At 42.4% G+C, this 27,236-nt stretch overlaps 1 protein-coding gene across 1 annotated transcript; it reads right to left on the bottom strand.

Annotated features, from left to right (window-relative positions):
- On the bottom strand, positions 1–23,711 carry CPN1 (carboxypeptidase N subunit 1). The gene is given in 10 exon segments (XM_004749504.3): positions 1–173; positions 175–279; positions 4,117–4,235; positions 6,519–6,618; positions 8,031–8,170; positions 11,398–11,509; positions 13,218–13,400; positions 15,091–15,246; positions 19,824–20,020; positions 23,019–23,711. Coding segments are annotated over 10 exon segments (1,446 nt in total). The 5' UTR covers positions 23,242–23,711; the 3' UTR covers positions 1–62.
- Positions 23,712–27,236: the final 3,525 nt, after the last annotated feature.

The raw sequence follows: 27,236 nt of genomic DNA, 5'->3' as shown, positions 1-27,236 counted from the left end.
TGAATTGTTCTGAATATGGTTGTATTTAAATATGTACCAGATAATAAAATAGAAAGAAAGCTTCATGTGATGGGAAAGTGGGAACAAGCCTTTCTACCATGTGGCCCCAGCACTGTGGACCTCAGGCAGGGACTCTGGGGCTGCATCATCTCCATCTCCTCCTTCCTGGCTGACCTGGGGCTGCACGTGCTTTAGTCTGCCTCTGCCTCCATGTCCTGAGTTGGGAACTCTCCTCGGTGGGGTTGTTTGAGGGACGCTTCTCTTGAGATGGAAGTTAACCTGGAAGAAAAAAAGCAGCAGCTAGGAAAGTATTCTGTTTCCTGGAATTGAAATTGGGGAAGACCTGTCTGGACCTGGTCTCCCCACAGTTCCGGGTCCCAAGGGCAGGGGACTAAGGAACATTATTAGCAGCAGCCCTGGTGGTGTCAGGCTTGGCTAATGGTCCCAAGAAGTGGTATATAATCACTGGTTATACACAAGGTATACCTGGATGAACTTAATGTAAATTTATTTTTAATTATTAGAAGAAAATTACATCTATACCTTAAACCACAATTTCACTAATATTGTCGCTGAGGACAGGAGCTATGATTGATGGTGCCATAATGATCCCCTTTATGCCAATATGTGAATCACAGGTGCTGTGCTCAGGCATGTCAATGAATACCTCTGACCTTCAGATCGAGACTTGCTGCCATAACAGCTTGAAAATATAGATAGTAGAGGTGATACAGATTATTCCATGGCTTCTTAAATTCCAAATTTCCATGTGCAAGGAATGCATCCTTTCCAGCAATACATTGAAACTTGCCCACTGGACATGGCATGCAGTCCTAAAGATGGTTCTGACTGACAAGTGTAGGATCTGCTGGCTGTGGAACCATCCTAGCGAGAGGGAGTGGCACAGTGTTCTAACCACACTCCCCTGAGGGATCCTTGGCTTTTAGGCCCTTGGAACAGTTTGAGCTGCTGAAGCCAGCTGGGGCTTGAACAACAGACAAGAGCTCTCCCTGAGGTTATTTTCTGCCTCTTCCACAAAAATCCATAGCCAGCTTTTCTGCTAGTTCCCCAAAGTAGAGGGAATCAGAGCTAACTGTACTGTGTCATTAGCATTTCGTATATAGTAATTCAGAGATCTAGGAAAGAGAGAGAGAAGACAACAAAACGAGGGAAGGACAGAGAAGAAGGAAAGGAGCCTGACATCTGGCCAGATGTGGGGAAAAGCAAAGAGGACACTGGATGACTCTGGGAGATATCTGAAAGAGTCTTAACTGTAACATGAAAACCCTCTAGTAAATAATCCTTTTTTTTTTTTTCCTTTTTTCTTCCCCCAGCCAGATGGATCTCTGCTTCAAAATGAAAAGAGAGATAAGTTCTACTGCTATCAACAAATGGGTTCTTTGCTGTTTTCCTCTCTGGGAATTATATCCAAAAGACAATTGTTTTCTCTTTTTTGGTTATATGTGACACAATGATAGGTTATGTTGATTTATGTAAAGTCTATATGACAAAGGAAATGAAATCTTTTGCAGTAGGATACATGACTCCAGCAGATTTGTCGTTGTTCTAATCTGACACTGAAGAGCACCTGTAAGGCAGAGCTCATGGACACAGCTGCCAATCGGTCTTTGGATTTTAGGGTAAAACAAGCAAAGGGGACAGGAGAAGATATTTGCAAATGTCTTATCAGACAAGGGGCTAGTATCTAAAATCTATAAAGAACTTATCAAACTCAACACCCAAAGAAAAATAAGCCAGTCAAGAAATGGGCAGAAGACATGAGCAGACATTTCTCCAAAGACATTCAAATGGCCAACAGACACATGAAAAAATACCCTACATCACTTGGCATCAAGGAGACAAAGATCAAAACCACAATGAGATACCACCTCACACCAGTCAGAATGACTGAAATTAACAAGTCAGGAAATGACTGATATTGGCAGTGATGCAGAGAAAGGGGAACCCTCCTACACTGTTGGTGGGAATGCAAGCTAGTGCAGCCACTCTGGAAAACAGTATGGAGGTTCCCCAAGAAGTTAAAAACAGAGTTACTCTATGACCCAGCAATTGCAATACTAGGTATTTATCCAAAAGATACAAACATAGTGATTCAAAGAGGCACCTGTACCCAAATATTTATAGCAACAATGTCCACAATAGCCAAACTATGGAAAGAGCCCAGAGGTCCCTTAACAGATGAATGGATAAAGAAGATTTGATACACACACACACACACACACACACACACACTCACACACACACAAACAATGGAATACTACTCAGCCATCAGAGGCAATGAACTCTTGCCATTTTCAATGATGTGGATGGAACTAGAGGGTATTGTGCTAAGCAAACTAAGCCAGAGAAGGACAAGCATCATATGATTTCACTCATATGTGGAATTTAAGAAACAAAACAGATGAACATAGGAGAAGGGAAGGAAAAATAAAAGAAGATGAAATCAGAGAGGGAGACAAACCATAAGACTCTTAACTATAGGAAACAAACTGAGGGTTGCTTGTGGGGAGGGGCTGGGGGGCTGGGGTAACGAGGTGATGAGCATTAAGGAGGGCATGGGATGTAATGAGTACTGGGTGTTACATGCAACAGATGAATTACTAAATTCTATCTCTGAAACTAATAATACACTATATGTTACTTAAATTGATATTAAATTTTTTAAAAGGGGTGGGGGGAGAGAAAGTTGGTTGGGACACTGGGACCATATAACAGGCTGCCATGGCAGAATTAGTATTTGCTTCCTTCATCTACAAACAGAAGTAGTTTATAATATGCAGGAGCTAGGAATAGAGGGAAGAGAAGGGAAAGGGGGAACTATCTAGAAATTTCAGAGGACTTTTCAGAGGATGTAAAGAACTCTTTATTTGGATCCTTATGTTAAAATAAGGGCTTATGAACACAGGCTGTTAAGCGTAGTATGAGGCCCTGTAGCATGCTGGCTAAGAAGGCAGCCTTGAAGGCCCAAGAGAGGTTGTTGCAGTGGTGGCTCCACTTACTGGCTGTGTGACACTGGGCATGCTTCTTACCTTCTCTGAGTTACAGTTTCCTTGGCCATAAATGGTAATACTTACATGCCCCTGACAGAGTTGTTGTTAAGGTTAAATGAGATCATTCTAGAAAGCTCTCATACAGTGTCTCATACATGGTAACCATTTAGTGAATGGTATCTGTAACTGTATTTGAGAAAACAAGCTACTTGACTGCACAGTGTTAACAGGGAAAGGCGCAAGCCAGTTGGCTAAGCTCTGGGGTTGGGGTTGTATAGAGAAGGAACTGGACAGAGTCTGGAGACCCTAGGGAAGATCGGACTTGTAGGAAACATGGTCCATAGGACCTCATTAAATAGGACAGCCTCATTACCTTTTCCCCATTTGAGAAATCTGAAGATTAGTGTTGATAATCTCTGAGGTTTTTTAGCTCTGAGATCCTAATATAAGATGAGCAAAGCTGAAAAGGTCCAGCCAGTAGGTAAAAAAAAGTTCCTTGCTTCTCGTCCTGCTTTTAAGAGACAGCCATGGAGAGCTGAATTCTGGAGAGCAGCTGGCACTTTTGCTGAGGTGAGTGGCCGAAAACTAGCACACAGGGGACCAGGAGGGGCTAGAGCGCCATCTGGTGGTAGTCCCAGCTGATGGCACAGAAGCGTGCCACACAAAAGTGTCAGTGTATTGGGGCAAGGACTCGGGGATTTACCAACTATCATTTTTTAAGCACTTTTGATATGTAGGTCACTGTCCTAAATGTTTTATATGCACTTTCTCATCCCAGACTTACAAAGGAGGTGCTGTTATCACCAATTTACAGAGGAAGAAGTTAAGGAAGACTAATTAGGTAATTTGTCCAAGGGCTATAGATAAATGAGCCAGGTTTATAAAATAGCCCTTTTCATCATTATGCTATGTTAAACAGAAGAAAGAGAAAAAGCTGAAAAGAAAAGGGAAGGATATAATAGTAGAATGACAGGAGAAAAATAAGCATATGAGAGCAATGAATTTTTATTTTTTAAGTGAAAGAAGGAAGTTCGGCAAAGACTAGAACCAAGCAAGAGGTTGTAAGTGATCTTTACAGTGCTCTGTGAAGGTCAGCCTAACTCACCAGTTTTGGTTCCCCAGGACCCACGGTTACAGTCACTGTCTCTGGGTCAAACCCAGGTGCTGTGGCAGTGACAGTGTAGGTACCTGGAAGCAGCAGCCGGAAGTAATCGCCATGGTCACCTAAAAGTTACAAGAACATAGCTCAGTCTGCTGATTAGAAATCTGCCACTTGGGGCCTTGATATGAAAAATGATTTGAGGGTTTTAGCTGACCACAAGCTTGATTTTTTAAAATAGCATGATGAAACTGGCTAAGATCTAAAACAATCTTGGGCTATTTTATGTAGTAAGAACACAGGCTTCTCAGCTCATGGGGAGTAGAAGTTTCAATGTGCTCTGTACTGACAGTATTGCATTTAATTCTATACCCTGTATTTTAAAACAAACTCAGGACCAGGAAAGGGTCACTTGGAGAAAGGCTGAAAGATATATGAACATTTTGTATGGTAAAGAAACTACAAGAGACTTATGTTTCAGTGTTTAAAAAGCCACTGTGAAGAAATGACATCTACCTAAAAAAATAAGAATGAGAAATATGAGTTTAAATTGTAGGAGGAAGATTTTGCTAGACAGAAGCAAAACTACTGTGACAGAGTGATTATCAAAAAAGAAATGGACTGCCTTATGAAATTGTGAGCACTGAAGCAGAGAATGAATTAGTGTCCATGGAAAAGCCACACAGTTATGCAGTGCACAACCTGCACTGATGGACATGGTTCTGCACTAAAGGACATGACAGCCCCATGTTAAAAAATCAGCTGTGACTGGTGGTGTATGTGTGTAATCTTCTCTTAAGCAGGAGGGCTGGACTAAATAACCACTAAAACTCTGATTTTGAGAATTCTACTTTAATATTTCTTCCATCACCTTCTAATGGGGAAAATAAAATTCAAAAGAAAGCCTATTTTTCTATGGCAGGGATATAACATTTTGGCTAATGACTTTGTATATCTTTAGAATCAGTTGTAACCATGCCTTTGAAGTTTTTTTTTTTTAAGCAATGAATAATTGAAATAATAAATGCAATTAATAATGGAACTGACTATAAATACTAGAGAAGTCTCTTCTCTGCCCCCTACTAAATGTCTGTAATTCCTTTTAAAGTACTTTTGCAAAAGCAGTGAGTTATTATGCATATGTTGGGTAGTGTAAGTTATACCTCAGGGGCTGTCATTTTCTTAATTGGGGATTTACACCCCTGAATGGTTAGCTAGCATTATATCAGAAAGGCCCAATTCTAGATAGAGCTATTATAAGGGCTCCGGCTATCTTCCTCTGTAATCAGCACTAGATGCTCTTCTAAGTAGCATAATGAATGTTACAATGAGCTTTTTCAGTGGTGAAATGAGTAGTCTGTTAATTTAACATAATCAGTGTTGAAAGTGGGTTCTTATTGGTGGAATTAGTATTATTCAACATATACTGATTGTCTAGAATGTTTCAGAGACATTCCCTGTCTGTGTATGAATATGATATAAAAATCTAGCAAGCCCTGAAGTTCTGAGGGATGCCTCAGGTTTGATGCCTAAATGGTCCTGGGTCCAACCATCAGCAGGGAGGATTCTGGTTGTCTGATGCTTGACTATGAGGCTATAGAATCCTGCCTTTAGAATGTTGCTGCTTTTGCCTTGAATGAGCCTTTCCGGTTGGGATCCACCTCCAGTAATATTAGTTATCTCCAAGATTCCATCCAGTTTAACCAGGACTGTAAGTCTGAACTGTAAGATACCTGCATGGTATTAGGCATCAGTGTTGTAAAATGTGGTTGAGCCTTGCTTGTATAGAGGTTGTGGGAGATAGGCAAATTTTACCACCTCTGGCCACGGATAGCTACTGTTCTACATTAATGCCAAAACAAACATCAAGAAAAAAAAAAGGAAAAGATAAACCTAAGAGTTGTGCATGATCAAATTTGGCTGGGGCAGTTTGCAATACCTGTGCATATGAGATATTCTGTACCATTCTAGGAGGTTCCAGGTTGGTTTCAAGATCTGCTTCCACTATCACTCTTGCCCTACAATAAGCCTATAGAAACCATCTTGTTAACTTCTCCCTGGATGCAGGTGTCGTGAAATGCCTGGGTCCGGGACAAGTCTAAATGTCAGTTTTATAGTCTTCTTCAGCCTCATTTCACACCAGTACCAATATCTCAAACCCAGAAAACACCCCCTAAGGTGTATGAGGCAGTGACTCCTAAATGCTGAGAGAGAAGTTACATCTTCCTAGTCCTGGCCTCTTAGTTCACTGTCCCTATGTCTATCATCCTTCCTTTCTCCTGTCCTCAACCCCAATGTCCTTGACACCCATGCTAGTCTCGCTGTCTTACAAACTGGCCTCCTTATCATGCTGAAAAAAGGTGAGGACATGAAGGTTCCTTCTCACCGCACTAAGGATGGCCACCTACCTGAAGTGATGTCATGGTTAATCCCACTAACAGAAATGACAGCCTCCGCAAGGTTATTATAATTCTCATCACGCACCATTCCTTTGATGCCCTGGTGTACCTGCGAGAAAGTTTACAGTGCATGGTTATGACCATAAGACATGCGTTCAGTGTTTGGGAGTCCTCAAAGCCCTTTCTCTTATATTTTTACAATTGATCTCCACAAAGATTATGGTAATAGCCTCTTAATTAGCTGGTTTCCCCACCCTCCTTTTCCCTACCATCTCTACTCAACAGCATGCTCGAAGTGATCCTGTGAAAGTCTAAGGCAGAAAATGAGACTTCTCTACTCTCTGTCTCTATAGATTTGACTACTCATATAAGCAAAATTATACAATATTTATCTTTTTGCGATGGGGTTATTTTTCTCTGCATACTGTCCCCAGAATTCATCCATGTTGCAGCATATATGCAGAATCCTCCTTTTTTTTTTTTTAAGCTGAAGAATATTCCATTGTATGTCCAAACCACATTTCATTTATCCACTCACAAGCTGGGTCACAGTTACCTTTCAGCTACTGTGAATAATGCTGATATTAGTGTACAAGTATCTTTTTGAGATTCTGCTTTCAGTTCTTTTGGATCTATACCTGGAAGTGGATTGCTGGATCATGTAGGCTATTCTACAATTAATTTTTGAGGAACCACATACTACTTTTCATAGTGGCTGCATCATTTCACTTTCCTGGCAATAAAACACAAAGGTGGGGTGCCTGGGTGGCTCAGTGGGTTAAGCCTCTGCCTTCGGATCAGGTCATGATCCCAGGGTCCTGGGATCAGCCCTGCATCAGGCTCTCTGCTCAGTGGGGAGTTGCTTGCCCCTCTCTCTCTGCCTGCCTCTCTGCCTACTTGTGATTTCTCTCTCTGTCAAATAAATAAATAAAATCTTTAAAAAAAATAATACACAAGGGTTCCAATTCTCGACATCCTTGCCAACACTTGCTACTGTCTATCTTTTAAGGTAATTTTTTTTTTAAATAAAAGCCATCCTAAGAAGTATATATTTGATTTGCATTTCCCTAATGACTACTTGTTTTAGGCTTTGCATTTTCTGCAGTGTCCTTACTGGGGAGCCCTTTCTTCCCTAGAAAGCTGCATGATTCTCTCTCTCACCTTCTTTAAGTCTGTTTAAATGTCATTTTCTCTGTAAGGCCTTCTTCATTGGATTTTGTACTTAACATGCTATAAAATTCACTTTATTATTTTGTTTAGTGTCTGTCTCTCCACCCTAGAATACAAACTTTATATGGGCAGGGCTATTTGTTTGCCCATAACACCCAGCATATGGTACCATTTCTGACAGATAACTGTGCTCAATGATGTTGAATGACTAAATCTGATGGGTAGAAGAAGCCCAGATGTATGGTATGAAGTCGAAGTCAAAGTCAGAACTGAGCTTCACAAAAATCCTTGCCTACCATCGGAAAATACTTCTCTTTCTGTAACCAGGAAAGTTCAAGAATGGGATTTTACCTGTTCCAAGAATTGGATTAGAGCTTCCCGATTACCCAGCCACTCACGCTGTAATTCCTCTTGGCGAGGAAACTTGTCACAACTCAGTTCCAGCGTGATCTCAAAACAGTTGGTATGGAGATAGTTAAAGTCTTGCATTCCTAAGAGGAAGAGGGCAGAGGCAGATCTGTATAAACTGAATCCCACCAATGCCCCCACTCAACTCTCCATAATCACGATTGCTCTGTCCCCCCCCCCCCCCATGACCTTCTATTCTACCTCCTGGTCCATTTATCTCCTACAAAACCTTTCCCCAACTTCCCAGTTTTCTCTCTTCATAAATGCCCATTTTGTCACCCCCATCTTTTCCTCCTCTGCATTTCATCCCTTAAATTCACTCCTTGACCCTCCACATTTCCAAAGTCTGCTGGTTAGTGGTGCCTTGATATTAGACCCCGCACATGTATTGCTTCCAAGGGGACAGATCTTCTCTTTGGGTGATGATGTTCTTCAGACCTTGGACGTTAAAGATGAATATCTTGCTTTCACATCCCTCCTCCTATCTGAGAACACAGGAGTGACCTCAAAATAGTTAACCCAGAAAAGCCGGCCTCTGAAAAGGCAGAAGGCAGCTATAGTTTTCTTTCATTGAATGCCTGTCTGCTTCTATCTTCTGTACTCTCCAGTGGAATTGATCATTTTTTAAATATGTTCCTGATTTATTAGAGTGGTGTTTATATTGCAAGGGTATTTGGGCAAAAAACGATTCATCTGGGGCACCTGGGTGGCTCAGTGGGTTAAAGCCTCCTTCAGCTCAGGTCATGATCCTAGGGTCCTGGGATCAAGCTGGCATCAGGCTCTCTGCTCGGCAGGAAGCCTGCTTTCCCCTCTCTCCCTGCCTGCCTCTCTGCCTACTTGTGATCTCTGTCTGTGAAATAAATAAATAAAATCTTAAAAAAAAAAATCATCTAATCACCTTCACCTGCTCTAAGCTGATGAGCATAAGCGGCTGTTATAGAGAGAATGGGGAAAAGTTGGAGAACTGCGCCTCTTTCACTGGATCACTCTGTATCAGAATAATCGAGAAAGTTGTGCCTTCCAGCCAGATACAGTTGCTGGGTTTTTTTTTTTTTTTAAGATTTTATTTATTTATTTTACAGAGAGAGATCACAAGTAGATGAAGAGGCAGGCAGAGAGAGAGAGAGAGAGAGAGAGAGAGACAGAGACAGAGAGGGAAGCAGGCTCCCTGCTGAGCAGAGAGCCCGATGTGGGACTCGATCCCAGGACCCTGAGATCATGACATGAGCCGAGGGCAGCGGCTTAACCCACTGAGCCACCCAGGTGCCCCAGTTGCTGGGTCTTAACTAGGGTTTCAGTGGGTAGGGGTGAACTCCCCTTCCCAATTTGCAGTCCTTCCCAATTTGCAGTCCTAACCCTAATCCTAACCCTAACCCTAACTTGTCCTAGCAAGTTCCCAGATGATGCTAATGGCGCCGGTCCAGAGACCACACTGTGGGAGCAATCACTGTAATGAGCTGAATAATCTTGGAATTCTATCAGCTTATTTTAGGGCAATGATTTTCATTGGAAACATGGACCATGCTTTCCCAGATGATGAGAAGGGGGAGGGAGAAACAAATGCAATTTGAAGAAGTATAGTTCTTATTTTAAATTGGAGGGGAAGATGACCTATTGGTTTCCTAATGCAAACTAAAAAAAAAAATAATATTAAAGTTCAACAAAACCTTCTCACCTTGTGCTCAAGCAAGTTTTCAGCCACAAGAAGTCTGTCACCTCCCAGTACTTGGTGACTCCCTAACCTTCCTCCTCTCTTCTTGTCATAGAACCAGCTGTAAACTCAGCTCTTACCAGTGAGCTTTCTGTTACCTGTGCTCTGTCCAGGTCAGATTTGAAAGTATGGCTAGCTGCTAAAACATGATGACTAAAAGAACCTGGCTTCCTGTTTCAGCCTCTTCCTTATCTTTAGGTTCTCTATCTACCAAAAGTTCATAACTAGAAGTTCTATCTCAACCCTTGGTGTTGGGAAAGGCCCAGGGAGTAGAGAGAGAAGCCTCTTCTTGGAGGTTTCTGCTATGCCATCAATAGCCAATGTCCATGGCAAATGCTGGCTCACAGGAGATGGGCAGGTAGGGTAGGGAGAGCACATAGTAGAGGAACTGTTGGGTGTCCAGGCCAGCTCCTTTGGCCATCTGTTGCTATGTAAAGCATAGCTCCATGCTACTTAGAAAAGATCCTAATAGGGATGCCTGGGTGGCTCAGTTGTTGAACATCTGCCTTCAGCTCAGGGGGGAGAACCCTGGGGTTCTGATATCAGGTCCCACATCAGACTCCCTGCTCAGTGGGGAGTCTGTTTCTCCCTCTCCCTTGGACTCCCTATCTCCAGCTCATGCTCTAGCTCTCATGCTCTCTCAAATGAATAAATTTTTTAAATCCTTAAAAAAAAAAAAAGAGCCCAACATTTGGGGCACCTGGGTGGCTCAGTCAGTTAAGCACCTGACTCTTGATTTCTGCTCAGGTCATGATCTCAGGGTTGTGAGATCAAGCCCCAGGTCGGGCTCCGTGCTCATTGAGTAGTCTGCTTGAGATTCTCTTTCTCCCTCTCCCTCTCTCCCTCCTCCCCTTGCTTGTGCTCTCTTTCTTTCTCTCTCTCTAACAAATAAATAAATCTTACAGGAAAAAAGAGAAGACCCTAACATTTATAAGCCAGGCATTTCCAAATGCTTTATGCACATTGTTTCGCTTAATATTCACATCAAATTTACAACGCAAGTATTGTTATTCTTTCTTTCTTCTTTTTTTAATCTGAGAGAAATCGTGGTGGGGGGGAGGGACAGGAGGAGAGGTGAAGAGAGAGAGAATCTTAACCAGGCTGTACAACCAGCATGCAGCCCAATGTGGGGCTCAATCTCATGACCTGAGATCATGACCTGAACTAAAATCAAAAGTCAGATGCTTAACCGGCTGCGCCACCCAGGCACCTGGCAAGTATTTGTCAAAGTACAAGTGAGAAATCAAAGCACAGAGAGGTTAAGTAATTACCCTGAAGCCACGTAACTGATAAATGGGCAAGCCAGGTTTCAACTCAATATACCTTTAGAGCCACATTCTTAATCACCTGGCTACATTATTTCTCTCCTATGCTCTGATCTACTGTGTAAACCACCAGTTTTAAAGGACCACTAGGTGTCCCTACGCTCGTTTTAAATAATCACAAGAGGACATTAAATGCCAGCTTAAGACTTCTCCATTTCTCAGGTCTCTGCTTAAAAGTGAAATTCTGTGATATTCCTGTTGTTTCCCTGAGAAACGGAGATAAGCCCCATTCCGCTTCAGCTTGCAACACTGTTTTACCCAGCACTCTTCTTACCCTTGCTGAGAGAATACCAGGAAGCCCCATTGGTGATGCCGTCTGGGAAATAATCCCCACAGTTCCAACCTTGGTGCATCCATCCATGTGCATACGAGTAGACCTTGGCCAGCTGTAGGTATATCAGATGGAAAATGACCTGAGTATTCCCAACTCATACAACAATGCTCCTACTTAGAACAGGGTGACACCATGAAACCCCACTATGTATACACAACTGATTACTTGGTTCAGTCAAAGAAAACACCAGCAGGCATAGGAAGACGGTGTATGTGTGTGTGTGTGTGTGTGTGTTGGACTAGAGTTAGAAGAGCTGTATTCTGGGGGCACCCAGGTGGCTCAGTGAGTTAAGCCTCTGCCTTTGGCTCAGGTCATGATCTCAGGATCCTAGGATCAAGTCCCTCATTGGGCTCTCTGCTTGGCAGGGAGCCTGCTTCCTCCCTCTCTCTGCCTGCCTCTCTGCCTACTTGTGATCTCTCTCTGTCAAATAAATAAATAAAATCTTTAAAAAAAAAGAAGAAGAAGAAGAAGAGCTATATTCTGATTTTTCTACTCTCTTGGGGATAAGTTTCTACTTGGGAATAAGTTTCTTCAAGTGCAAAGTGAGGGGTGACACTAGATGATATGTAAGTAAACTCTTTTCTAGGTGTACCATTTTCTAGCTGAGTTTTATGAAAGAAAACAAGGACGAAGTATGATAGGCCTTGGCCATGAAAAGAATTCCAATAATCCCCCCAATCCCTCCGCCAACCCATGGTTTTGCTTTCTGTGGTTTCAGTTACTTGTAGACACCTGTGGTCTGGAAGCAGATGATCCTCCTTCTACAATAGGTTGGAAGGTCAGCAGTAGCCTAATACGGGGTCACAAAGCCTATGTCAACCAGCTCACTTCATCTCACCATGTAGGCATTTTATCATCTTGCATCATCACAAGAAGGGTGAGTGCAGTACAGTAAGTTTTCTTAAAAAGATTTGTTTATTTATTTGAGAGACAGAGAGTAAGCATGGCCACAGACAGGGAGAGGGGCAGAAGGAGAGGGAGGGAAAGAATCTTCAGACTAACTGCTGAGCACAGAACCCTATTCGCTGCTTGACTCGGGACCCCGAGATCATGAGCTGAGCCAAAACCAAAAGTTGGCTGCTTAACTGAGACACACCCAGGTGCCCCTACAGTAAGATATTTTGAGAGAAAGGCCGTATTCACATATATTTTATTATAGTACATTGCTATAATTGCTTTATTTTATTATTAGCTATTATCGCCACTCTCTTACCATGCCTATTAATAAACTATTTTTGGTATGTATAGGAAAAAATGATATATAGGGTTCAGTACTATTTGTGGTTTCAGGCAGCCACTGGAGGTCTTAGAATGTATCCCCCAAAGATAAAGGGGGTACTACTGTATGTATTGGGGATGAGAGGTGTGTTGGAGGGAGAGGAATATATGTGGAATCTCTACAATTCTCTTTCATTACTACTTCACAACAGTGGAAAAAATGAGATTACTAGGAGAAAAAAGTATAATAATTTATTTGCTTTGCAAAGCAATAGCTGGTGTTATTCTCTATGGAAATCATTAACCAATGAATTAACAATTAATGTCAATTATTATATTAATATTTATTAATATATTAACTATAAAATAATCTGATTTTTTATTCTCCTGCTGTTTTGAACTATTATGTAAATGTTTTTTCATGTACATGGTCTATTTTTCCTTAATGTAGCCATATGACCATAACCTTATACATTAGACCCCCTCCAATACTCCCCTGAGCCTCAGGTGCCTCTGGCCAAACAAGCTGCCATTCTGCATACCTTCTGGAAAAGCTTGTCATCTGGCGTGGGGGTATTGGCAGTCCGGCGGAACCCTCGAACCCGATGTTCAAGGGATCTGTCATACGGGTAATTGGCCACCACTGCCCCTCCATGGAGATTGGCTGAAAGAACGAAGTTGAAGGAGCGGATCCACTGGATCACAGCCTGTGTCTCCGGTTCCACCTGTGGAGAGATGAGGGCCTGGCGGTGAAGCGGCAACCAGAAGTCCAAATGGCTATGCAAATGAGTCTGTCAGGAACCGGCCTAAGAAGAGGGCATGTCTGAGTACAACGAAGAGCATCCTCCTAGATATGAGAAGTGTAGGTGGGGAAATTTTGGTCTTTTGTCTGATGGTTTAAAAAATTAAGTAGATGGAGTCTTTTTCAAAATGAAATAGCATGTGGAATCCCAATAAACAAAACAGCTGAAAGGAGAGCATTTAAGGCAGTGAAACCATTGAGTATGAAACTATAGCAGAGGACAGAGGCCATGACCCATTCGTGAAAACCCAGAGAATGTACAACACAAAGAGTGAACACTAACGTTAACTATGGACTTGGGTGATGATGTTCAGTCAGCCAAGTTCTTTGATTGTAACAAATTACCACTCTGATGGGGGAGGTTGATCAAGGAAAGCTGGGGGTACATGGGAACTCTATACTTCCCCCTCAATGTTGCTGTGAATCTAAAACTGCACAAAAAATAAATAAAGCTGTCTCAGACATTCAAGAAAACACATGGGCTTGAATTGTACTCGAGGAGAGTAAAGAGGAAGAGGTTGATCAAACCTCTTCCTGTGTAGAGGTGTAGAGGTTAAGGACATAGAATTGGTCACATCACAAGCAAATGTGTCAGGAGCAAACGCAGTCCAAACCTGAATAGCAGGAATGCTATTACATAATAAACCATGTAACCATAGGAAAACGGAGCACCTGGTTTTTGGTGTTTCAAAAAAATAACCATAGCTTGGTTTGAAATTTGTGCTGTTTCTATGATTCATAAAGTTGTGGCTTCTTGTTGGATGAAAAAAAATCAAGTCTATTTAGAAAAGGGAGGGGGGTTGATCTGAAGAGGGGTAGCATAGTTGGAGAGCTCAGAGCTCCCTGTACCTCCTTCTATAGCTAATTGTTGGTGTGCACACAGTGCATCACGTGTAAGAGAGACTTCTCTATAGAATGCTAGAGTCCGGGGCGCCTGGGTGGCTCAGTTGGTTGGACGACTGCCTTCAGCTCAGGTCATGATCCTGGAGTCCCGGGATCGAGTCCCACATCGGGCTCCCAGCTCCATGGGGAGTCTGCTTCTCCCTCTGACCTCCTTGCTCATGTTCTCTCTCACTGTCTCTCTCTCAAATAAATAAATAAAATCTTAAAACAAAAAAAGGAAAAAAAAAAAAAAAAGAATGCCAGAGTCCTCTGTTGACAGTATGGTGCAGGAGAAAGAACCTTGGCTTCTGAGTCAGAAGACCTGGGGTTTAATCCTGAGTCCATCAATTATTAGCTATGCAAGCTGTGAAACAGGGATGGATGAATGCTCCATGCATTCACCACACAGTGTTAGAACAATCACCTGAAATGCTCACTAAGAAAGAATTTTGTACAAGTGTAAAGTACCATGTAGCTGTGGGATAGCGTTTTGCCTTGACTACCATGGCCACTAACATCAAACAGCATGTGCTCCATGAGGGGTGTTCTGCTGGGGTTGCTGGGGGGAGAGAATGGATGCAAAGAATGGAAGATAACCGCTCCTACTGCTCTGGTCAGATTAACATGGAGTTGAGCTGATGCTTAGTTCTTGCTTGTTTAATTGATAAGAAGGTTGCTGGAAATTCCAGATGTTTATTTACCTGCTTCTGCATGCAAATTTCATCTCCTACCTGACTTTTCCAGTTGTCTGGAAGAGGCAAGTGGTGGTTGGGGCCTCCGTGTTTCTCATTGTAGTAGATGTAGGTGTTGAGATCCGGGAAGTTGCGGTTCAGGTCCACTCCATTTGCATTGTTCCTGCCAACCAGATACCCAGAACTGTCTGCACCCTAGTGGGAAAATGAAGAGAAAAAGGAAGGTTTCAGGCCGAATCCTATTGTTGAAGAATACTATGTAGCATAGTATTGAGGGACATTAGTTTAATCTCTCGACTGATGTAGAATTTTCTTCTTTAATTCATCTAAAGACCCAGTGGTGTGGTTCAAGTCTCCCTGTACGCTACTGGTAGAGATCCCAGGAGAGGCTCTAACAAGAGTAAGGTGTTTAAGGATAATGGGAACCTCTATTTTTTTAAAATAGTTTTATTGAGATTTAATTTATATACCAAAATAGGTATGATTTGCACACCATTTCAAGTGTATGACTCAATGAATGATTAGTCACTGCTGACAGAGTCATGTGAGCATCAGCACAGTGTAACTTATCAAGATTTCTAACACCCTGAAAAGGAAACCTTATGCCCCTCTAGTCATTATTCTTTTTTATCCAAGCCTAGAACATCACTTTCTCTCTCCATAGATTTGCCTTTTTCAGTAAGAGAGATAACACATTGCGTGTCTGGCTTTTATCACTGGGCATAACGGTTTTGAGGTTTCTCTATGTTGTAGCACATAACAGTACTTTATCCCTTTTTATGGCTGATGAATATTCCAATCTATGGATTTACTATACTTCATCTATTCACCAGTTAATAGACTATCATATAGCCGTAGCTCTTAGGGCTGCTGTAAGCTGTAACAAATTACATAAACTAGGTGGCTTTTCACAACAAAAATGTATCTTCTCACAGTTCTGGCGGCAGGAAGTCTGAAATCAAGATGTCAGCAGGGTCCCACGCTCCTAAAGCTCCATAGGAGCTCCTTCTTTGTCTCTTCCAGCCTCTGGTGGCTGGTGGCCATCCTTGGCTATAGATTCATTACTCCAATTTCTACTCCCATCACAGGTCTTCTCCGCTGTGTGTGTCTCTGTACAGATTTCTTTCTTCTTATAAGGACACCAGTCATGTTTGAGTTAGTCACCCCAATCCAGTATGATTTTATCTTAACTTGATTGCATATGTAAAGACCCTATTTCCTCATATGGTCACAGCCAGAGGTTCCAGATAGGCATGAATTTGGGAGGGGGGGATACTATTGGACCCTGCACATGGACATTTGGATTATGTCCACTTTTTGGCTATTGTGAAAATGTTGCTATGAGCATTCCCATACAAGTCTTTGTATGGATGTATGTTTTTACTTCTCTTGGGTAGATACCTACTAGTAGAATTGCCAGGTTATACTTTAAGTTTATATTTAACTTTTTCAGAAAGTGCTAAACTGTTTCCAAAGCAGCTGTACTGTGGAAATCACCCCTCACCCCTTTATTTTTTAAATTTAGGATCCTTGTTTATTTTTCTTCTTAGCAGCATCAACTTCCTGGATCCCTTCATTTCTCTGCTCACATTTCAAATTGTAGCATTTATTTGGTATGTATTCACTCATTCATTTATCCTTTTAGCCAATCAACATTCACTTAAATGCATCTCTACTCAAAGCCCTCTGAAAGACACTATGAAAAAAGATAATGAGACATTATGCCAGCCTTCTAGAAACTCATATTATATACAAAGAGATAGACATATACGTAAATAATTAAGATATATCAAGTAGTAAAATAAAGATGTATTCAAAGGCCTTCACAAAACAGAAATTCCATTTAATGTTTTGTAAGGCACTGGAGAAGGGGAATCGTGTCCACTGGACCCCTGTGGACTGGAGAGTAGAGCCCAAACCGGTGGCCTTTCCTGGAAGTGGAGTGAATGGATGGATGTTGGACACCAACTCACAGATCTCACAGATGTAATACCACTTTCATATTTTTAAGAAATTCTTATTGTTCTTAAATTTCTCTATTTTTCATGGCATTCTTCTCATATTTTATTCTTATATCTCATTGAGAACATAATATTTCTTTAAGTTACCTTAAGTTCCCTATATTAATCCTGTTCAGGGGAAATATTCATGTAATTTTTCAATTGGGAGTTTGATTTTTCACTTGTATGAGACAATGATTTTCATTTCATTTCCAGGTGTTTTTCATTACTTGCACATTCATATCAATGTAGCTCCTAATGTTCATATTAAAAGCTATGTTAATTTACTTATCAGTTGATTTACTACTCACGCCAGGTCATAAGGCTGGCAGATGAGGAGTTTCCGTAACAGAAAGTTCCCATAAACAGGTTAGGTTTCCTTCTGTAACAAATTACCACATACTTAGTGGCTTAAAAAACACAGGTTATTATCTTATAGTTTTGGAGGTCAGAAGACTGAAATGGGTTTCACAAGACTAAAATCAAGGTGTCAGGAGCGCTGTGTTCCTTGTGAGGTCTATAAGGGAATCTGTTTCCAGCTTTTCCCAGCTTCTATAGGCCACCCACACTACTTGGCTCATGTCCCTTCTTTCTTCTTAGAGCCCAATAGCACGACATCTTCAAATCTCTCTCATTGTGACCTCTGGTTTTCCTCTTCCACATTTGAAGGATTCCTGTGATTGATTACATTGAATCCATCCAAATAATCCAGGATATTTTAAGGTCAGATGATTAGCAACCTTAAGTACACCAGCAACCTTAATTCTCCCTCATCATGTAACATGACATATGCACAAGTTCTAGGCATTAAGATTTGGAAATCTTTAGTGGGATGGGGAGAGGGGAGGTTATTCTGTTTTATCTACAGGTAGCTTTAAAGTTTGGTGGCTAGGTGGGTCTCCCCGGTGTAGCCACGCAGACAGGTTTTCTCTGGATATGGAAGATAGCTCTGGGAGTTTGAGAACTTTGATGGGGTCTCTCTTGGGCTCAGGTTCAAGATCTGCTCCCTCTGAACAAGTACACAGTAGGTAAGTAAAGGTAACTGGCTCCCCAAAGATGGCTCCAAGATTGAGGGGCATTGTCAGGGCTTTTTCCTACTTTATCCCACCCCACCTCATTCCCGGAAAGATGCACGCAAGTCTGACATTCTCCAGTTTCCCCAATGCAGTATTGGGAAGGGCCAATAGAAGGAGAGCAGCCAGGCTGGAGGTCTCCCCTCACATCTCTTTCAAAGGTTCCTGCTACTTTGGAAACTCAAGTCTCTAGATATTAAGGTACACTTGTATGATTTTCCAGTGGGGAAACAAAGCTTTCTTTTCTCATTTGTTGAACTGAATTGACAGGAAGTGGTGAGATTGCAGGGGGCAAATTTGTGTTTCATTCAACATCTTGGCGGCATTCCCTCCCCCTGTCTCTACTTACCTCCCCAGCCCTATCCTCAAGTAGGTTTAAAATGGGATGGACCAAAAGGACAGATGCTGCATGGTTCCACTTGTACAGGACAGAGTGGTCAGATTCACAGAATCAAGGAGTAGAGGGGGGTTGCCTCTGTGGGGCTGGGAGGAGGTAGAAATGGGGAGTTATTAATGAAGGTACATAAAGTTTTGGTTGAGGAGGATAGATAAGTTCTGGAGACCAGAACTGGAGACAATACCTGTATCTATAGTCAACAATACTGTCTTGTACACTTAAAGTTTTGTTAAGAAGGTAGACCTCATCTTGGGTGCTCTTACCATAATAAATTTTTTTTTAAAAAAAGTAAAGTAGTGAAATTTAGTCTTAAAAATGGCAAAAAAATTTCAAGACTGTCTCAAACAGACATTTTTAAGTTGGGGGGCGGAAAGCCTCTTTAATTTAGAAACCCCCATCCCTTCGTCCAACAGCCCAAACAAACCAAAGTTTAGACATAGCTTTTAAAGGAACATATATACTGTGTAAGGCAGATGCCTGGCTTCACCCTGGAAAAATCCCAATTCAGTAGATGGGGGTGGGGGGAGGCTACGAATCTGTATTTCAAAAAACCTTCACCTATGATTCCGATGCACAGTCACAAAAAAAAATATATATATATCATTGATTTAAAGTTAGATACACTGACATTTTGAATTTATGTTGGAAAATAAAGTAAAAGCTCATAGATCCCTGATGATGTAATTCTAGAAAATTTAAAGGCTGAGTACTATACTAGTAAAGGAAAAAGCCATACAGAAATGTAGTATTCACTTAGCAAAGTACACAAATGTCCAATTACTATGTTGTACACCAAGAACTAATATAATATTGTATGTCAATTATACCTCAATAAAAAAGAAAAGAAATACAACCCAAAGCATGAAGTATCTAGAGTTAGCCCGCACCTGCACAATTGTGGGACAAGCTAGTTCTATTCCCCCACAAACACAAATGGAAGTGTGATGTGGGAGGGAGAAGAGTATGTAGGGTTCGAAGCTAAAAATCGAGGGAAGGAGGTGTGTTTTGCAAGAGCCCTTCACACCTGTTTAATATTTTCCAGGTTAGGAAGCATTGTCACAGACACTGCCTCTCGATCCTCATAATAAAACCCGGAGGTCAGCGGGAAAGGTGTGGAGAGAAGGAAGCTCAGAGGGAGCCCACGTTCACCGCCTTGGCTGCCACACGGCTGAACCCGGGTCTCCACACTGTGTTGTAGTCCCATCGGCTTTTTCTTGATGACAGGGTGGCACTGGCAGCGAGACCGGGAGGACTGGTCAGAGGGCCTTGCTGTGCAGAGGGCCCCGCTCTGGGGCTCGGTACCTGGGCGGCGGCCACCTCGTAGCCGTCGGGGTTCATGGACGGCAGGATGTGCACACGCGTGCCCTCCAGCAGCCGCACGATGCGCTGGTTCCCGTTCCGGAACTCCTCGCACAGGAACTCGGCCAGCTGCAGCAGCAGCTCGCGGCCCAGAGCCTCATTGCCGTGCATGTTTCCCACGTACTTGACTTCCGGCTCCACTGCAAGGGCAAGAAGAGGCAGGAAGAGAGAAGATGGAGAAAGTGTGCAAGCGCCAAGGTTTCCTCACCTTGCAGAAGGACCTTTCTCCCTAATGAATAAATGAAAATCTTACGCTTCCACTGGGTCTTTTCCAATGATTCCTGAGGCCCTTTTGGACAAATTGCAATTATAAACTGCCCTATAGAGCCCAGTATAATGTCTTGTGCTTAAAGGTGCTTGATATGAAATTCTTGGTCCCCACCTTCCACTTACCCAGAATAAAACCACTTCTCATGACAACCCCTGCTATCATTTTGGTTCAGGCTCCATATGCTGACAACCTGGTTTGTTACAGGAAATCTTCTAGAACAGCTTGCATCTGCCCCACCCATCAAGTCTATTCTTCAGAGTCACTGGTCAACAAGCTTTTTCTGTGCAGGGCCAAATCGTAAATACTTTGGGACTGTGGGCTGTATTGTTTCTGTCTAGCTACTCCACATTTCCAGCAACAGCAGACATAGTCAATACAAAAACAAATGGGCAGGGGTCCTGGCTAGCTCAGTCAGTAGGACATGTGATTTTTTTTTTTTTTAAGATTTTATTTATTTGACAGAGAGAGAAATCACAAGTAGGCAGAGAGGCAGGCAGAGAGACAGAGGAGGAAGCAGGCTCCCCACAGAGCAGAGAGCCCGATGCGGGGCTCCATCCCAGGACCCTGGGATCATGACCTGAGCCAAAGGCAGAGGCTTTAACCCACTGAGCCACCCAGGCACCCCGAGGACATGTGATTCTTGATCTTGGAGCCATAAGTCCAAGCCCCACATTGGTGTAGAGTTTACTTGAAAGAAAGGAAGAAAGAAAGGGCATGGCTGTATTTTAGTGAAACTTTATTTACCTAAACAGGGGTCTGGCCCTCAGGCTATAGTTTGCTGAGTCCTGTTCTGAGCTGTCTTTTATAATTTATCCCTATTCTGAATGGTCTTTTAAAAAATTCTAAGCCAGATCATGTCATTTTTCTGCTTAAAACCCTCCAGCGGCTTCTCACTTTACTCTAAAAGCCAAAATCTTCACAAAGGCTTGATCTCCTGCCCAGGAGCCCTACCCCCAACCATACTGCTCCGACCTTGCTTTCCCGTTGTTCACTCTGCTGGAGCCACAGGGGACTCCTTGCCGTTCCTCACACATGCCAAGCAAGCTCCTGCTCTTCCCTCTGCCTGCAGATATTTTCCTCTCCAGTTCTAGTATGGCGTGTTCCAGCACATGCTCAAAACCACCTCAAAGGAGAAACTTTTCCTAAACAGTTAACAACTCTCTCCCCAGCATTGGTAGACTCTCTCTCTCTCTCTCTCTCAAAGGTTGTTTTTCTCTATAGCACTTTTTTCCATCTGATTCAATATACATTTACTTACCCCCTTGTTACCAGTCTTACACCACTAGAATTAAGGCCCCCGAGGGAGTGGTCTTTGTTTTATTCTCTGTTTGTTGTCTATTCAGAGTCTACAAAAGGCTTGCAGATAGTGCATAATCAGTAATATTTGTGGAATGAATAATGAATGATTGCATGGAAGAATAGCTAAATGGTAGGGCATCAGAGAAGACAGAGCTTAGTGAGGACTAGAATAGGATGAGAAAGCCTTAAGGAGACCTGGACTGCTAGGCAGTGGAAGAGGGCGTGGGAGCGAGGGGTTCGATGATGTCCGCTAGCACCCAGAAGCTTCCACAATGAGCACACACCCCCAAAAGCATGGTGTTTTCAGTGCAAGTGTGGCTTCAAAGCAAAGTCCTTATCCTCATTTAATGGCACAGATTTCCTTGAGCTACTGCCACTCTACTGCCCCTACCCTCCCCACAGGCCAGGTAACATTCTGAAGCCGTCAGGGACAGGATCCACTGCATGTGAGGTTGTCACTGAAGGACTCTAAGCAGGGCAGTGAGAGGATGAGATCAGTATCTGGGGAAAGTATTCTGGCATCTGTGTGCTAAATGGAAGGTTTAGAGAGTGGTGGCAGGTAGGGGTTAGGAGAGTCAGGAGCCTAGTGCAGCGTTTTAGGCAGGTTGTGATAGTGTTTGCCTAGTGTGGGGGATGTGGAAGTGGAAAGGGAAAGAGAGATTTGAAGCTGACAGGTTGAAGCAAGAACTGACATAATTTGGATGTCACAGCTGCTTTAAGTGAAGAACTGAGAAACTAGAAACAACTTAAATGTCTATCAGTCAATGAAGAGTTACCTACAACCATACAATGGAATATTACATAGCCCGAAAAAATGATGTAGATGCACACTTATGGACTTGGGTACTAATTATGAAAGATGATGAAATGAGAAAAGCAGTTCTAGTATGATTCCATTTTTATAAAAAAATGTGTGAGGTGGGGTTGTTAAACATGCATACACAAGATCTGGAAGGACACGCATCACTATATTTAACAATGATCATCTGTGAGTGGTGGGATCATGCATGAGTTTTGTTCTTGTTTCTTTATCTAATTTCTACTTCCAATCTAAACACAGATTGCTTTTATAACAGAAACAAACAAAAAGTAATCCAATGAGTAAAACTAATATCCAAGACTTCAATCTCTCTCCAGGATCATTCCCCAAAGAGACATCCCCAAACCCTTTGAGGTTTCCTGGCAGAATGAGAAGAGCTAATTGTTTCTGCTTGTGTCTTCTGAAGCACTGAGTAAAGACAGCATAATAACATGGAAAAAAGAAGAGTAACAGGAGGGAAGGCAGGGGGACGCGGTGGAAGCAAGGAAGAAGACTCACCTTTAACCATGAAGGTCTTGAGCAAACAGAACTTCAAAAGGAAGAACAGACTAGAGCCTGAACTGGGGCTGCAGGTCCCCAGAAGCAGGGCCAATGTGAGGGTTAAGTAGGGAAATACTTAGCACAGCTGGAGGAAGGTGATAATTTGTAGGTGGAGGGGTCTATGGACTTCCCCAGAAACCACCCCAATTACTGGATTTGTAAGGGAAGGGTCCTGCCCCATCCATCCCAAGAACCGCTCAGGGCTTACGAGGCTCGTGGATCCCAGGGTAGTCGCTGAATTCCAGCACGTAGAGGTGTCTCCCCTTCACGCTGCGCCCGATGCTGTAAACCCGCGTGATGTAGGGGCATTCGTTGTGCACCCTGTACAGCGTCCGCACAAGCTCATCATAGCGGTGGTGGCGAAAGGTCACTGGGGCAACAAACTTGAAGAGGAGGATAAGGTGGAAGGAGACTGAGAGCAGCCCTGACATCTTGCTGGGCTTTTTCAGAGACCCACTAAAATTGGCTCCACCTCTCCCAGTAACTAGTCAAAATCCAACGGCCAAGAACCAGCTCTTCCTGGTTTCCCTGCCAGTAAACACCAGCGTGACAGAACCTGGCAAGGAAGTTCAGAATTGTCCCGTTCAGAGCTGGAAATTATTTATGTAGCTCTAGAACAGCCACTCATCTCTCCGCTTCTCCTCATCCAGCGAAACCTTTTGAAAGGTTTTGCACTCCTCCAGAATGGGCAGTTTCACTGATTCTGGCTTACGGATTAACCGGATTGTAAACAGGCTTCAATAAATAGTTGCTTATAACCCTTTGATTCCCAGAGAATTTTGAGAAACTTGGCCTGGGCTTATTCCCTATCTTACAATTTAAGGAGATGTATTAATGAGAAGTCTCTCTCTGTTTCAATCAATCCTACACACAGCCGCCAGACTCTTTCTGAAGCACAGCTCAGAGTCTCGTTCCTTTCCCCCTCAAATATCTTTCAGTAGATACCATTGAGAAAATGAAAAGATGAATCACAAACTGGGAGAAAACAACTGCAATCCATAAATCTGATCATATAACCAGAACACATCAAGAACGCTTACAACACAGTAATTAAACAAGCAACCCAATTCAAAAGTGGGCAAAAGATCTGAATAGATATTTCACCAAAGTGGATATATATGAATAGCTAACAAGCACACTTAAAGTTGGTCACCATTATTGGTCATAAGGAAATACAGCACAAAACCACAATGAGACATCACTTCACATCTACTAGAATGGTCACAATCAAAAAGTACAACAAGTATTGATGAGAATAGGGAGAAACTGGAACCCTCTGATGGGAAAATAAATGTTGCAGCTACTATAGAAAACAGTTTGGCAGTTTCCTAAAAGGTTAAATATATACTTACTACATGACCCAGTAATTTCACCCCTATGTATCTACCCAAGAGAAATGAAAACATACATCCACACAAAAATGTGTACATGGATGTTCATAGCAGTATTATTCAAAATAGACAAAATGTGGAAACACCCAAATGTCCATTAACTGGTGAATGGATAAACAAAATATGGCATGTCCATACAACAAAATACCATTTGACAATAAAAAGGAGTGACATACTGATATATTGCATAACATGGATGAACCTTAAAAGTATTATGCTTGGTGAAAGAAGTCAGATAAAAACGGCCACATACTACATGATCCAATTCATATAGTAAAGTAAACAAGAGGTTGCCTGGGAGTGGAAATGTCATGACTCAAGATGCTAGAAGTGTTCTACGATTAGATTGCACAACTCTGTAAATATACTAATCTACAGATTCAGTGAATTGTATATGTAAATCAGGTGAATCTTTTGGTATACAAATTATATCTCAATAAAGCTGTTCTAAAAAAAGGAATAGGGCGCCTGGGTGGCTCAGTGGGTTGAGCTGCTGCCTTCGGCTCAGGTCATGGTCTCAGGGTCCTGGGATCGAGTCCCACATCGGGCTCTCTGCTCAGCAGGGAGCCTGCTTCCTCCTCTCTGCCTACTTGTGATCTCTCTCTGTCAAATAAATAAATAAAATCTTTAAAAAAATAAAAATTAAAAAAAATAAAAAATAAAATAAATTAAAAAAGGAATAAAAGGAATGAAGTAAAGCCCCCCTCCCAAAGTTAACTGTAAATTTACCATACAATCCAACAATTCCTTCTGGGTACCTAGTCAAGAGATGAAAGACTTGAACATGAGAATGTTTATAGCAGCCTCTTCATAATAGCCAAACAGTAGAAACTACCCAAATGTATCTCGACTGGTGAGTAAAGAAATCAAATGTGGTATATCCATGTAATTGAATACTACTACATGGGTAGGCTCCAAAAACACTATGCTAAGTGAAAGAAACCACCACGAAAAACCACGTATTAAGTGACTCTGTTTCTATGAAACGTCCTGCAAAAGTAAACCTACAGAGGGGCGCCTGGGTGGCTCACTGGGTTAAAGCCTCTGCCTTCGGCTTGGGTCATGATCCCAGAGTCCTGGGATCGAGCCCCACATCGGGCTCTCTGCTCAGCAGGGAGCCTGCTTCCTCCTCCCTCTTTCTCTCTCTCTGCCTACTTGTAATCTCTGTCTGTCAAATAAATAAATTTTTAAAATCTTAAAAAAAAAAAAAAAAAGTAAACCTAGAGAAACAAAGCAAACTGGTGATTGCCTGGGTTGGGGATGGGAAGGGGGATTCACTGTAAACATGAGGCATCTTGTTGGAGTGATGAAAACATTCTAAACCAGATGCTGGTTTCTAAACTGCATCATCCTAAGCTGGATGATCACACAACTCAGTAAGTTTACGAGACACCACTGAGTGGTACATTTAAAATGGGTGAGTTTTACGGCATATAAGTTACACCTATTTTCAAAGAACAAAGTTTCAGTGGATCCGCATGGAGTATAGTATAAAGTACAAATGTCTCAGTCTGGTCTTCCAGTTCTTCCTACCAGGCCCAGCTGTGACTTGCCATCCTGTCCCTCACCCCAGCGTAGGCTCACCACACGGCCTACTGTCTTCTAAGCATGCCCTCATGGCCTGCCTTCCTGCTTTTGCTCCTGCTCTTTCCCTGGGTAGCTTAACCCATCTCCCAATCCTGGGTCTTCCTCACCCCCCCTTGCAATTGCTACTATAATCAGTCTTTGTATTTCCAACCCTATTGCTTTGTCTGTTATGTACTTATCCACTGTGCTAGGTGTTAGGATACAGGGCAGCCCCACTGACACCCTGCTCCCGTTCTCTAAGATGGCTGTGGGCCTCTAACACAGAGCCTGGCACAGGTGCACCCTTGTTGAGTGAATGAACAAACCCAATATTGACTTTCCCTCTTGTATCCTGCTGCTCTATCTCTAGCAAACTTTCCCAAGGAAATGCTATGCTTATATAACCTGTCAGTAAAGACCACCATTTCTTCTTAGATATGTTGGGTGAACGCTATCTAGATAGGCCAGTCTAGCTCACATATAGTCCAGCGGGTTGGCCCGAAATAAGTACCAAATTCCTAGTACCATAGGGCTGCTGTCTTACACCCATTGCTAAAATCCATAACCATTCTGATGAGATCCTGACACCCCAGGTCATGAATCAAGACAGAAGGCTGTGAAGGCATTAGTAAGGTTTCACGGGTTATGCCCTTTTTCTAGAACAATGTGATTACTGGAGGCTTGGCTTGGCAGCTCTCAGAGAAGCCCAAATTGCTTCTCTGCAGAAGAATCCCTATTTCTCTGGTAAATGTGCCTAGAGTTATTATGAGGACCTCACTCATGCTAAACAGATGACCCCCATTCTCTAGGAGAGGGATATACCCTTCCTGCCTGATTGAACTTTGGGTTGCAGTAAAGTGGGAATGCCATCTACATATCAGAGCTGAGGTTGACACTCCTTCCCCGGAATTCCACTCTGATACCTGAACATGTGTGCTAAAGCCAGACGGCTTGCAATGCCTCTCAGAATAACTAGAAGCGGACGGAGCCTGTGTGTCAGAGGGATGTGATATTTAAGTTTCCAACTTTTTTTTTTAAGATTTATTTTTTGGACAGAGAGAAATCACAAGTAGGCAGAGAGGCAGGCAGAGAGAGAAGGGGAAGCAGGCTCCCCGCTGAGCAGAAAACCCAATGTGGGGCTGGATCTCAGAACCCTGAGATCGTGACCTGAGCCGAAGGCAGAGACTTAACCCACTGAGCCACCCAGGCACCCCTTAAGTTTCCAATTTTAATGAGATATAACTAACATTATACATAATTATACATAACATTGTGTACATTTAAGATGTACAACGGGATGATTTGATATATGTATATGTATTTGATATATGTATATGTATATGTATATGTTGCAATAAAGTCAGTTAACACTTCTGTCACCTCACCTACTTATGTCTGTGTGTGCATGTAGTGAGAATATTTAAATCAACTCTCTTTTCAAGCATATAATATACAGTATATAATATACA

Source organism: Mustela putorius, unplaced genomic scaffold (assembly GCF_011764305.1).
Source record: "Mustela putorius furo isolate JIRA1106 unplaced genomic scaffold, ASM1176430v1.1 tig00003909_pilon_pilon_pilon, whole genome shotgun sequence".
NCBI lineage: Eukaryota > Metazoa > Chordata > Mammalia > Carnivora > Mustelidae > Mustela > Mustela putorius.
The sequence above is the reverse complement of the archived record's forward strand: the minus strand, read 5'-3'. Positions and strand labels throughout refer to the sequence as shown.